The 14,566-nt window shown below is 39.1% G+C and overlaps 1 protein-coding gene across 1 annotated transcript in view; it reads right to left on the reverse strand.

The window, feature by feature from the left end:
- Positions 1-6,212: 6,212 nt before the first annotated feature.
- PKHD1L1 (PKHD1 like 1) overlaps positions 6,213-14,566 on the reverse strand; it is a 143,872-nt gene continuing 135,518 nt past the window's right edge. The window contains 4 exon segments of the mRNA XM_036876435.2: positions 6,213-6,417; positions 10,051-10,293; positions 13,707-13,860; positions 14,200-14,346. Of these exon segments, the coding sequence (XP_036732330.2) occupies positions 6,407-6,417; positions 10,051-10,293; positions 13,707-13,860; positions 14,200-14,346 (555 nt within the window). The 3' untranslated portion in view covers positions 6,213-6,406.

Consider the following 14,566-nt stretch of genomic DNA (forward strand, 5'->3'; position numbering starts at 1 on the left):
CCAGATGGAGAAAGACAAGTACCAAATGATTTCACTCATATGTGGAGTATAAGAACAAAGAAAAACTGAAGGAACAAAACATCAGCAGAATCACAGAACCCAAGAATGGACTAATAGTTACCAAAGGGAAAGGGACTGGGGAGGATGGGTGGAAAGGGAGGGATAAGGGCAGGGAAAAAGAAAGGGGGCATTACAATTAGCATGTATAATGGGGGGGCATGGGGAGGGCTGTACAACACAGAGAAGACAAGTAGTGATTCTATAGCAACTTACTACACTGATAGACAGTGACTGTAATGGAAATTGTGGGGGACTTGGTGAAGGGAGGAGCATAGTAAACATAAGGTTCTGCATGTAATTGTAGATTAATGATAACAAAATAAATAAATAAATAAAATAAAAAGGTAAGAGAGGACAGAACACTAAGCTTTGAAGCTGCACTCCGAGTGTATCCCCCTACCTCCCTTGGCCCCTTTGCTTTATAAAGACAGAGGGTGAATGAGCAGCTTTTAGAAGGAGGGCACACACAACTCTACCCTTCCCTCTCTGAGCTTTTTCTCCCTACTCATGGGATTTACTTCTCAAACAGTATCTGCTGCCAAGTTTTGTCCATTCTTTCTTCTCAGTCTATTATTTTAACACACTGGGATTATCATAATGCTCTCCTAACTAGTTGTTTGTATTTCATTTTTTGTTTACTCTAAATCAGCTTCGTACTTTGCTGTATAATTAATACAAATATTTTTAAAGCACTGACTTTTTCATGGTAAATGTCCTATACAAAATAGAGATTTGTCTTTGTCCATCAGTCAAATTCACTTGGGGGAATATGTGTCTTGATTTTTGTTTTTTAATCTCAATTTTGAACTGCTCTTGGATACCCCTCTTACCACCTCTGGCTCTTTAAAGTAATACCTATATCAGCAATTGTTAAAGGTATTTGTCTATATATACTGCACATTTCATACACTGAAAATTATCTCTTCACCGTGGAATATGTGTTTCTCTCAGTACATGTTACCCTAAAGAAGAAAACTAAAGGAAAATATTTTTGCAGCACAGTCAGACATACTCATAAATATTTTGCCCAAAAGGAATTATCTTCTCTGTTCATAGGCACTGAGCCCATTACCACCGCAATCATAACTGGTGGTCTTTAATTGGTTGTGAATTTTACACACCATTATTTGAAATGTTAAGGCATTAAGAATAAAGTGTGACTTCTGTAGTATTTTGGAATTATTTCTTAATCTCAAAAATCTGGTGGAGGAAAAGTTTCATCATGCTGCTTATTCATTTGTTTAATTTAACAGTTTATTCATCACTTACCATGGGCACATCGTGTGCTACACATGTTAGAGAGAAATCAAAGGAACACATGGCCCTAAACCTAAAGGAGCTTCTCTAATAAAATCAGCTTGTCACATGTAAACAGAATTCCTGGAAGAACAGTTGTTCACATGGAGCTTTCTGACATTAGAAAAATCTGATCATAGTAGCTAGAACATTACGACCTGCAAGGAAGGTGGCAACAGGTTTGTAGCTGGTCAGACTGCCCACGAGCATTCAAGTACCCACTGTAACCCCAAAGGCAGGGCCCTTTCTGATTAGTCTTGTTTCTGCAGCTACTCTCTGGCGAGATGAGCGTTCCTTTCATTGGAGATCAGACACTTCTTGCCAGCTGGTGCCCGCCTGAGAAAGCTGAAAGTGCCCACCCTTGAGCATGGAAGAAGTGTAACCCTCCCACTCTTTCTGATAGGCTTTCCGAACCAAATGCATGATGGATTCTGTTTTGGAAGATACAGGCAATAATTCACAGATGTGTGATAATTTAAACTGTTTTCTTGCCCTGGCGTTGTCCCTGCCCGCTCTCCGTGTAGGAAGGATTAATTCCCTATTCTCTTGTTCCTTTCAAATGTTGCCACCTCAGGCATCTTACGAGACCAGGAGATGTATCAGTTAGGATTAGGATTCCTGCCGAGTAACAGTGGAACCCTGAGGAGCAGGGGCTGGTACAGTGGGCCAGTGTCAGGTCCAGACTCCATTCAGCTCCCTACCCCTTCCTGCTGGGACTGGCCTTTATTCTCCCTGTCCAAGGAGACACCTTTCTCCATGTAGCAGGAAAAACAGAAAAGGGTGACGAAGGGCCAAGGGATGCTTAATCTTTTAAGTTGCTAGAATATACCACAAAATTCTGTTTTCATAACTTATTGCACAGCAGTTGGTCACTCCTTAGGAGTGGGAAACTGGGAAATAGTCCTCGTTCTAGGTGGCCCTGTGCCCAGCCAAAGAGTATAATAGTTAACATTCACATAGTGTTTGTTACATAAGAAGCAGTATTCTGGTGTAATTTTTAAAAGTCAAATGTTTACTGGGCCAGAGACTGACATGATATAGGCAGTATTATGGTAATAAAAATAACAGGATGGCTATCATTTACTGAGAGACTGCCACCTGTCAGGCACTGTGTTTGGTGTCATGTATATGCTATCATTGGTTCTCAAATAGCACACTTGCAAAGTAGATATTTTCCACATTTTATAGGTGAAGAAATAGAGAATAAGAGAGACTAAAACTTTTGTGAGGGCAAAAAGGTGGTAAAGTATAAACCTAGAATTTGAACAGGAGTGTGGAAATAAATATATTTTACTAAAAACTCTCTTCACAATGAAACACTTTCCTAAGCTTGAGGAAAAGTGGGAAGCAATTAAATGTTGGAGCTTGGACCCTGGAGTTAGATTGTCTGGGTTTGTCCCAACCTGACCATTAGAAATTCTGTTAACTGTGACGTTTTATTTCATTTTTTAGGTTTCCAGTTTCCTTATCTGGAAAAGGGGTTAATAACTTCTGTGTTATTTAAGGAAAATGTCCACATAGAACACTTAGCATATGTCTGACACTTAGTAAGCATGTGGTAAGTCTTCATTTTATTATTGTTAATGCTATTTTATTATTAACATAATTATTGTTAATGTTATTGTACAATAATATTAGCATTTTGGAATAAAGTGGAGAAGAGATAAAAGAAGATGGACCATCTATGAGTCACTGCAATGATCAGAAGATGATGGAGCTTAGCAAACAATAGAGATAGTAACACAAGCATCAACTTTTTACTTGTATCAGAAATACAGGAAGATAGTGTTACTACTTTCTGATTCTCTGCTCCTTACATTGACTGAAATGGCAACATTATGTATACTTTATATATTTTCAGATCCTGGATGGAACTGTGCTAACACACCAAATTACCTTATGACTTGTTTATCAGCTAAATAGACCCTTCTTACATTAAAAAGTATTTTTAAAGATTTAAAAATGAACTTCTAAGACAGCATTGTTCAGAGAAACATTGTTTTTTAATAAAGGTGGCCAGCTTATGAATGAAGGCTATGTGAAGCCATAATGCCCACCACTTCCTAACAATTCAGTCTTTTAATAAAGTAGTAGTTAAAATTGTAATTTATCTGGCATAAACAATTATGGGTATATAATATAATAACTCTAGAAATTTTTTTAAAAGCAGACACCCAAAAACCTAAAGAAGTTAAATCAAGGACTTTCAAGCAAAGTCTGTGTCTAAGAAGCAAAGTTTTAGAAATTCTTTTTACTCCGAAATGACTTCTGTTAGGAAACTTTTTCATTAAAAAAAAAAAAAATCTATGGAAAAATTTTGACAAAAAATTTCTAGTGGACCAAATTAAAACTTGAGGTAAGGAAAAACTACAGTTGGTGGCTAATTTTGTGGGGTTTTTTTCAGTGTTCTGATGTGAAGAATATTTTTGCATCTCTTGCAGAATCCTAATGTAGGAATTTGTTCTGGAGGTGTTGTTATTGCAGTTCTTGGAATTTAGATTTCTAACAGACAATAAGTAGGATGAAATGGAAAGAAAACTGGATTTAAAAATTAGACACCTGATTTTTAAGTCTTTTAAACCTTTCATAGCATGGAATCAGGGTGTGTTGGGTCCTCCAGGTTGGAACCGGGAGAAGTATGAAAGTCCCCAACTGACTGGTGTCCTCTAGTCAAGTGCTCTCTGGATGGGAAAGGTACTCCTTATAAGAGGGCTTTCACATAGTCTTCAAAGATCTCATTGTCAGGGACCTCTTACCTGCAGTTCCCTTTAATTGAGACTATTTCTATTCCAGCTCTTTGCTGGAACTTTGTCTGTAACCCCAAGGCATTCAGTGGTCCTCTCAATGTTTCATTTTCCTGTATTCTACCACCAGTCAGGCTTCCCTGTGTTAGCAAATGATCTGCCCCCCTTCTCTGTCTCAGTCACACACACACACACACACACAAAGTCCACCTCAGTTTCAAGGGACACACAGATACATTCTTTGTCCAGCAAACTCGGGGGTGGAGGGGTTTACTTGCTAAACTGCAGCCCTAGATTCGCCTGCCACAGGCTTCTTCAACCCCTGCTCTCTCGTTAGGTTCATCAGCTATGACTCTGACACCAGTCGTGTGCCCCAAACCTCAGGGAACCCCTTGCTAAGCTTTCCGTGGAGCCTAATTATTTTCCTATTCTCTTGACTTGGCATTGGGGTTAGTAACTTTGCTCCTTCCCCTTTGGAAGGGGGCCTCCTAGCATAGCCATCTCCAAAAATCTTCCTCTAATCTTCTGCTCTTTAGGCTACCTGCTTTAAAAAGTTTTACATCTTCGTTTGGTACCCCTCTTTAAAATCTGTCCTTGCCAAAACATTTATTTTAATTTTTAGCTAATATTGCTAGACTTACAGAATAAATTCCAACCCCCCAGGTGACACGCACAGATGGCTGTGCCCTCCCCCACCAGGCTTGCCTCTTGCTTTTCCTCATGTCGTATTCGGTGCTCCAATAACATCAGACTGGTGATTTCCCCACTCTCGGTTTTTCATTCTTCCACTAAGCAGTGAAATCAGCATCTACTAGTGCTCAACGCTCTGTCAGATGACAGGAAGAAATGCTAAGGGAGACCCCTGCCCTCAAGGAACTCACTATCCAGTGGTACTTCAGCCTTCATTCTTGCCACCACCTTTGCCAGGAAGCTTTTCCTTGGTTAACCTCATGCTTTATTCCTTAGCTCTCCTCTCAGGCATCATCTTCTGGAAGCTGAGCCTCACCTCTCTCCATCCTCCACGGGTACCCCCTCTCCCCAGCCAAGTGCCCCTATAGCACCCTACATCTATTGCCTCTCATACACCGTACTGCATCAATATTACCTTTTCCCACGACTGTTTCCCCAACTATCTTGTAAACTCCTGGCAGGTAGAGAGAGCATCTTATTCTTTGTAGTCTCCTCACTAGAATGCCTTTAGATGTTCGTTTGACTGAACAAAGTGCCAAATATATACAAAGATATTTGGATTTACTACCTGGTAAACACTTATTATTTTGCTGTTAAGCAAATTAACAATGACTGAGGTAAATATACTAGGAAATGGTATATAGAAGAGAAAGGCCTGGACTTTGCTGCATTCTCACAGCTGTTCCAAATGCTTCCTGAGTGTCACTCGCTTGCTGGAAGGTAACTTTTGTGAATCCCAACTCTACTTGCTCTGGACATGGCCATAAGGCCTTTATTGTGAGCTCTTCCTTTAAATTAAGCATTTCCTTGAGAATTTTCTGAATAAAAAGTACAATTTTAATAATATGAGAGCTTTGGTTAACTTAGCTGCATTAACCTGTGCTGTTTTGCATTCCCTAATTTTATCCTCTTGAAAATAAGTATCTCTCACAGTATGGCCTGGGGTAGAGGGAGGTCACACTCTTAGTAGAGGCAGTTTTGAGAGGGAAGGAGATTAAGTAAAGAAAGAGGTTGGACTTGTTCCAGGGACACCAAGGAAACTCTCCTGAGAATGCTAGCCAGGGTTTGGCAGGCCCAGAAATCAGGGCAAACTAGAATTCCTGAGATGACTGTGCATCTGAAAAACAACAACTTAGTTTGACAAAGGTCTAAAACAAACTGGTTTCTCCAAAGTCCATGTAAAATAGAATGGCTTAGATCACTGGAAATGAGAGTCTCATGAATGGATAGAAGAAGTCAGATTTCCCCAGTACATAAAAAATTCAAAATGCTTCAAATTAACCTAAAGAGGTTAGGTCAAAACTAGGCAAGCTCTTCAACTGTTTAAAGGATTTATGATTTGTAAGTGCAGGTGGCATATTTGCTTCCAAATCAAAGATTTCTCAAAGGTTTTTTTTTTAATGAAATAAAAACAAAAAAATATAAGGAATCAAAAGAAATTTATATTTTGAATAAATTTTGTGATTAAAGCTAATTAGTACATTTTGTGTATTATACAAATATTTTAGCCTATTTCCTTGAAACTGCTATTGACATTTTCTTGCAGTGAAACAAAATAGCTCATAAAAAAGCAATTCTTGTACTTTTGCTCTCAGCCTGTTCTTCAGAATAGCACTTCAGTTGCTTCCTGAAAAGTGAAAACAATACAAATAAACTTTTTAAGTACTAGTAACATCTAGTGTGATTTAAAATGTTTTTTTTTAAACTTTTAACTTTTTTAACTTTAACATTTTAAATATTTCATGGTATGGTTAATAAGGCAAAAGTAATATTTAAAAATTAGTATTTCAAAGTTCATCAAGTTGATGTTAAAATCAATAATGCACTCTTTTTGTGGAACTGTGGAGATAGAATAGTGATGCTTAAACATTGTATTTTTCACATTTGAGTTTTGTCATTTTATTTAGTGGAACTTCATGACCCTCTCACAAGTAAAATATTGTTAATTCAGAATGCAAAGTTAAAAGAACTTAGCATTTCATTTCATTAATGGTTGCTGTAGTCTGAATATGTCCTTCCAACATCCAAACATTGAAAACCTAATGCCTGCAGTGATGGTATTAGGAGGCGGGGCCTCTGAGGATGCTTAGGTCATGAGGGTGGAGCCCTCATGAATGGGATGAATGCTCTTATGAAAGATACCCTACAAAGCCCCCTAGCAGCTTCTGCCTTGTGAAGGTACAAAGAGAAGTCTGTGACCCAGAAGTGGACCCTCACCTGACCACACTGGTACCTGGTCTCAGATTTCCAGCCTACAGAACTGTAAGAAATAAATTTCTGTTGTTTATAATCTACCCAGTGTGGTATTTTGTTATAGCAGCCCCAAAGGACTAAGACAATGGTGTTTAAATCATCTTATGTCTTAATCAAAGAATGCTAGATTATTTAATAGCAAAGGAGAAGCTGTTGATTAACATTTTTGTCTGGGAAAAAACGTCCTAAAAAGAAAATCCAGGAAGAGTATCATTTATCAATGACTTGAAAATAGAACTTTCTGCATTTTGTAACATCCCAAACTCGTCAGGAACAAGCAGGATGAAAATGAGTGAACACAAATGGAAAGCAATGCATTTAATGATGAAATGCAAAATGTACAGACAGTAAACAGAACTTCCACTTTATATTTTAAAGCTTCTAAGAAGAAACAAATAAAATTAAGCAATGCTTGTCATACTACTATAAAATGGACAACTGGTGTTACTTTTATTAGGATTCTGGACACAGAAAAATTGGCATAAAAATACAATAACTTGTGTGCTGGTCATTTATTTACTGTCCCTCAGCTTCAAACTCATCCTTCCATATTCAGCTATAAGAGGCTAGGCCTGGGTCTCTTCAAACCATGCTTCTCCCTTAACAGCTGGCTTGTAATTAGTTTTTACCATTATTCCTTCCTGTTTGATCACTGTTTCTGAAACCCCAGGTTCCAATTTGTTCTGCTACTCCCAGAATCAGCCTTAATGTATCCCTTTATCTTGACCTTATATGTATTTACATCAAAAACCTAGTCTTGGCTTTTACTACTTGAAATACTTCAATATCCTCCTGAATTATTACTTTATCTCAAGTTCTTCCTAAATCTTTCTAATTTTGATATTTATTTAAAAAGTAACAATCTAATTAGGTGTCTTAAAACAGAATATTTGTCATCTTTTGATATTTGGAAGTCTGTATTGGTTCTATGTAGATCAGTACTGATGATTTTCTAAAAATTTTATTTTTAATCATGGTGAACTACATATAACACCACATTTTAACCATTTAAGTGGACAATAGTGTTAAGTATGTTCATATTGTCCTGCAACCAGTCTCCAGGACTGTCTTCATCTGCCTCAACCTTATGAATATTTCTTCTCTGATGCTTTCATTTCACTTATCTGTCAGAAACTCTCCATCATTCCTTCATAAGATCAATTACACACTGATTAATATTAATATCTGCCAGTTGAAAGTCTTTACTATTTGCCTACAATAACTGTATTCAACATTTCCCCCTAAATCAGTGGGAAGGATTTATCCCCTTTATAAGATTTAAAAACAAACCACATTTTTAGCATCTGTCATGGATAAGGCATGTAATCTTATCTTCTAAATGCTTACAATTTAGTAAGGAAGATAGATATGAATATATCTGAGTTTAATAAAGGTGTACTACAGAAATGCAGTAATCCTAGTATAAACAAAGCACAATGGAGAACAAGGTAGAGGAGGATGAAATAGAGAGTGGGGAGCAAGAAGGGAAACCTGGTAGAGGAGGTGGGTTTTGAGCAGAGCCTGGAAGGATGTCATGACAGGTAGACTTGCTGAAGAGAAGAAGATAGTCCAGATGGAGGGAATATGTGGGATTGGAAGGAACTTTTCTAGAAATGATTACAAGCAGTCTTCAAGACTAGTTTCAGGGCCTTAGATGTTGATTATTAGTTCCATGTAGTAAGGAATCTTTGAGGATTTGAGATGACCATATCACTACATGATCTTGGGCTTTAGGAAGACAAATCTGACAGCAATATGGAGGATAGGCTGAAAGTGAGGAGTTTGGAAGCAAGGAATTCACGAGGTTGTTGCAGTAGTCAAGTGAGAAGTAAAAAATTCCAAGTGGAGCAGTAAGACATTGAATGAGAGACAGATATGAGACATTATGGTTGGGCACAGATACTCTAGAGCTCCTGATGGGATGTGGGGCATGAAAGAAAAGGAGAAGTCTATGCAGCATCGGCCTGAGATCAAAAGGATGGCACTGAGATTCACTGAGATGGGGTCTCAGGAGGAGGAGCATGTTTGGAAGGGGAAGATGAGGAATTCATGCTGAACACACATAGCAGATGTCTTTTTTCACACCCACTTTTTTCTTTGCTCCTACCATGTCCCTATTCTAGAGCACCATCCCCTCCATTTCACATCTTATTAGTTATTATAAGCTCAATGGTACTGCTGCTGGGGGGGGGGTGACAATAACTGTCATCTCTAATCATTCTAGCCTACAGGCACCTGTCCCTTCTAGTAATCTCCCTAATAAGCACTTTCTTTGCCTAGCACTTCTGGTACCGGCGCTTTGACTTCCCTCTGTGGAACCAGTCCTCTGCCCTTCTCAGCACCTTACTCTGTGTGAGCCAGGCCAGGCTGATTAGAACCCAGCATCTTGTGGCCACTGTGACTGGTTCAGGAATGGACATGTGACCCAAGACCGGTCAATGATACAGCTCTGGGATGTTTGCTGGAAGTGTTGGGAAAAAAGTTTGCTCTTTCTGCATTAGCTGTTGGACTGGTGGAACATGAAGACACTGGTGGGACCTTTGCCATGAGGTTTGCGGGTGTTGGAGTCAGCCTGGAAGTGAACCTACCTCTCGGGAGAATGCAGCCAAGCGATGGGGAGACACAGGTTTGGGATAACACTTGAGTACGTGGGTTTGGTTGTAGCAGAATCACACTAGTTCTGGATTTCTCATTTAGGTGAATTCACTGTACTGCCTAAGCCAACTCAGGCTAAGCTTCTGCCCCCTGCACCCGGCAAAGAGTCCGGACACCACCCGCAGCTCTCAGTCCCCACATTTTTCAATGTGCAGTGAATGTGAGCAGTTTCCCGTGGGGCTGAGTTGCCTCTTACACTGAAGCTATTACTTTCTCAGTGGCTGAGACTGTGTCTTTGTGTCCCCGGTGGGGCCACACACAAGTGCTGTGCTTTCAGTCTCTGCCTAGGGAACATTCACTGGTGCCTCCGTATGTGGAGACTTAAGTTATACACAAAATGATCTGTGCTTACCTAGATGCACACTCAAAATCAAAACTGCAGCCGTGAGTATTTCCAAGAGCAACACTCCTCCCATCAGACAGCTGACCACTGTCGTCATTATCTGGGCAGCTGCGCCCATGACTGCCGCCTGGCTGCTGACGCTGCCGCTGCCGCCGCCGCTGCCCCCAGAGACAGCCGGGGCCAGGAGGCTGAAAATCCTGGATTCCACCCGAACAACATCATCCAGTATAAACTCAATCTTATAATTCCTTCCTAGAAAAGAAATCATCCCAGTGTTTGACTTCCTTTTACAATTTGTTCATTTTCATATAGTCCCAAATGAGTTTTCATTGATTTAAAAATACTGTATGATGCCTAGTGAAGTATATTTGGAAGTTGAGTCAAATGAATTAAAGAAAAAACAAGTGTAGAGAGGGTCTCAGAGTTTCAATCTGCCCCATCAACTACCATCTGCTTCTTAGGGATTCCTTCCTAGGGCCCAGGCCCGGGGATGGGCGCTGGAAATGAAGGACAATAGAGAGGAGAGGGGAAGGCACTGAGCTCTGTCTCACCCTTGTGCAAGTGACTGAGGAGCAGAGAAGCCTCAGCTTCAGCTGGGGGAGGCTGGATACTAAACTCTGAATTTTGAAAATTTTCAAATGTAGAGAAAAGTTAAAAAATTAGTTCAACAAACACCCATATGCCCCTCCACTTAGATTCAATAACTTTGAAACGACCTCCCACATTCACTTTACTTCAGGTGCTATTTTTGTGTTGCAAGATTGTGACCCTTCCTTTCTTCTTACCCCAGGAAGACAAGCTCAAGGAAACGCTTGTTAGTTAGGGTTAGACTGTGAAACAGAAAAAGCTCATCCAAATATTTTTTAATCCACATGTTAAATCTTCCAAAGTTTTGAACATGAAATAACCAATTTATTTTTCCTTGCCCTTATTTCCTCTGGGATTCTTGCTGTCATTAATGATGGTTACCACACAGAGCAGAGTTTGCAATACTTGTACAACCTTGATTTTTTAATTTTCTATTTCTTTTTATTATCTTTTTTTAATATCATTTCTGCTTTCATTCTTCCTTTCTTCTTCAGAGAGAGAGTAAAATTAGATCTTGACCACAGTGTGCTTTCATAAACAACAGCAATACATCCTATAACTTTCAAAATGGATAAGCATCGTTCTGTAGCATTTCCGCCACTGTTACAATTCATGACAATAGTGCATTTAATCCTTCTTTTGTTCCATTTGAGAATAAGCTAATTTTTGTGGCAGGTGTATTTTCTGTTAAAGATTTTTGATGTGTGACGAATTTAGGTTTTGTGTTTTTTGTCTCCTTCAGTATCGTGAGGAAGCCCAAGCTAGCCTTGTGGAGAGGTCACTCCATGGAGAAGAACTTGAAGAATGCAGCCAAGATACAGAGTCAGAACCTTAGGGACATGACTCCAGTGAAGCCAAACCAGGTGCAGGCCAAGATACCACGAAGCAGACGCGAGCCTCCCTGCCGGAATTCCCGACCCACGCTGCTGTGAGCAGATGAAATAAATGGCTGTTTTAAGCCATTAGATTCTGGGCGGGTTTGTTATATAATAATAATAACTCAGTAAGCGCTATTTCATCACATAGGTCACTAGATAAGTATATCACTGATAAATATTTATTATCTATCAGTAATATTATTTTTATCCAGGTGGCTCATAGAGGCAGTCTCAGCTCTTTACTTTCTTTTTCTTCCACTCCTTTCTCATCTAATTCTCACTTGCCCATTTTCTGTCTTTGAAGCCACAACCCATACCTTCTCTATCCTCGTGGCCCCTTTTATGCTCTTTATGGAACTATAAGTAGAAAATCAGGATAAAATCTAACCAGCAAGGGGGTTTCCACAGTGCAGTAACTGTGGGGATACCTACTAGAAACTTATAAGAAAGATGCTTTGTTAATTTTTTCCCAGGTGCTTTGCTGTTATTAAACTTAGCAGTGGTTAATCTACAAACTGCCCAACCGATCTAAAGATAATAAGATAATGAACAGATGACTGTAACTGGCTTTCCTTACTATACACAGCCAGGAACTGAGACCCCATACTTGATGAAAAAAGAAAAGCAAGACAGCAAGCAGGGAAGCCGGCTACAGAATTAGAAGCAGTGGCTGTTCTCCACAGCAGGTCAGACAGACACTCCAAGGAAAGCTGTGATCTCTCAAAGAAAGTTTATTATATAAAAGAAGAGTGCTCTACTGTTATCACTATAAAATGTCAAGACCTGTGCTACTGCTTCAACACCCCAGCGATCTGGTTACTTTGGAACATTTCCATTTGGAAGTAGTAGTTTGGAAATCTTCGTTTCCAGGTTGAGTCTTTCCCATTGAGCTCCTTTTGGGTCTCCTTTATGGGAAGGTGGGCAACCTTCTTTTCAGGAGCGTTGTGTCAGGTCCCTCATGTGTCATAAAAGAGTCTCAGTCCTACCACCATTTAGACCAACTGTTAAAGAATGTGGCTTTGCCCTTAGCCGGCAAGTGTACAGGACACTCTGTGTGCTTGTCCAAGAGCATAATGTTGAACTCACTGCCATCTGATTCTCATCAGATGCTAGCTGCTCAGGAGGCAGATACCTGCTATCGGGCATCATCAAAGGGAGAAGAAACAAAAAATATGGAAAAAAATTTTTGGAATGGTTTCAGTTTTTGTTATTTGGTTAATATGAAAAAAAAGACTATTATTGGTATTTCTTTTACTTATTTTACTCTTAATTTTTCCTTTTAGTCTTACCTTTAGTGTGTATGTGTGTCTGAGAGAATAGTGGTAAGAAGTGGGGAGTGCCACTATATAACTTCTGAGAAGTTAGGGCCTAAGAAGGTCTTAAATGGGCCCCAGGTTGAGGTAAACAGATTAATGGAAACCTGTCTCAAGCAAAACAGCTTATCCATTTTTTTCTACTAGAGACTCTGTATTCTACCACCAATAGAGACTGGTTTCTGCTTTTTGGACACATCTCATTGGCTCAGGCTATTACCAATTTTAGAGCTATGCTGTCAACTCTTACGGAGATAATATAAGAAACGTTCCTGTGGAAGTTTAACTGTATTTGCTGTAATAATATTGAAGATATCACTTTGTAAAGATTCCCTGGATACACTTTATTAGAACTCATAGGAGACATTTGTTCTGATCTCAGAGCAAGTCATAATTCTACACAGAAACTGGTTTGTCTGTCTGACGGGTTCTGTGAAGTCGTGACACCACTTACGTTTTCTCTTTGGCGTTGGCTTTCAGGAAGATGAGAACCCCCTTTCCAGTCCAGCTCTGAACTCCTGCCTGGGCATGACAACTATAGGAGCCTATCATCTTACCCTTTCTTTTCTTTAATTTGAAAATCTACACACTAATTTTCTTATATGTATATAAAATACTGTGAAAATTTAGAAAAATACACAATAAAAATATGAATCATGATATAATTTTGCTATATATCCTCAAATTACCTTTTAAAATTTCCTTACGTTCTTAATTTCCATTTTGTTTTGCATGTTAAATATACTTTTGTAAGCTAGACTTAATGTTTTCTGAAACAAGGCAGAGTATAGTGTTCTGATTTCTATAATTTATTGACCAGAGTATTATAGAATGCTTTGTTTGATTATGTTGTTCTATCGGTGAGAAAACGAAATAGTACACGTACCTGTCCTAAGAAGAGTAAGGTCTGTGTAGTTGGCCCAGCAATTGCTGAATGGAATTGTTGTATTTCCACTGAGACCACTGATTTGGTTATTACTGGAGTCCTTTAGGATGGCCTTCAAAGTCAGTGAAGTAATCCCAACTGATACGCAATTACCCTGAAGAAAACATAGTAGGAAATTACGATTGCCCTGTTCCCATGCTTTTTTAAAGATAAGTGAAACTTTATTTTTTTTAAATGCCTCATTACACATTTAAAATCTGCAGAAGCTCCTCTTCCTACACAAAGAGTTCACAAATATGGGCAGCAGGGCAAGTTCAGTGAAAAGGAACATTTTTAAAACAGTAAAAGATGATACCCACAGGTATTAGTCCAGCTTCTAAGCAGCAGTGCCACCCTCCGATTGCCAGCATACCAGCATTAGTGAACTTTGCTCACCCTCCAGAATTTAGAGCTTAAGTCCTTCTCTTAAATGAAGCTTGGAGTTATCACTTACATCAGAATCTACTGCCTTCACTGAGGGCTGCTGAGAGAATGGTTGTCCGGTGTGTTGAGCCACTGGCTGAGTGACCACTGAGAGCGAGGACACAAAGGCCACGTGATGAACGGGAAATGCAAGCCTTTCAATGGGTTGGGCAGTCACCTGTAATGGTCATGAGTGATCGAGTGGTGAACTACAGTCAGTAGCAAACTCAGGTTAGGTTAAGTGTAATATTTTTTACTTAAAAATACATTAATATTATTATAATATTTCCCCCAGATCAAATTCATAAAGCAATGTTATAAATATTAGAAGCAAAGCACATTTCATATCAATAAATAATTTTTAGGAGATATGCTCCTTTTTTAACTACTTTATCATT

Source organism: Manis pentadactyla, chromosome 3, assembly GCF_030020395.1.
Source record: "Manis pentadactyla isolate mManPen7 chromosome 3, mManPen7.hap1, whole genome shotgun sequence".
In the NCBI taxonomy this organism is placed as follows: Eukaryota; Metazoa; Chordata; class Mammalia; order Pholidota; family Manidae; genus Manis; species Manis pentadactyla.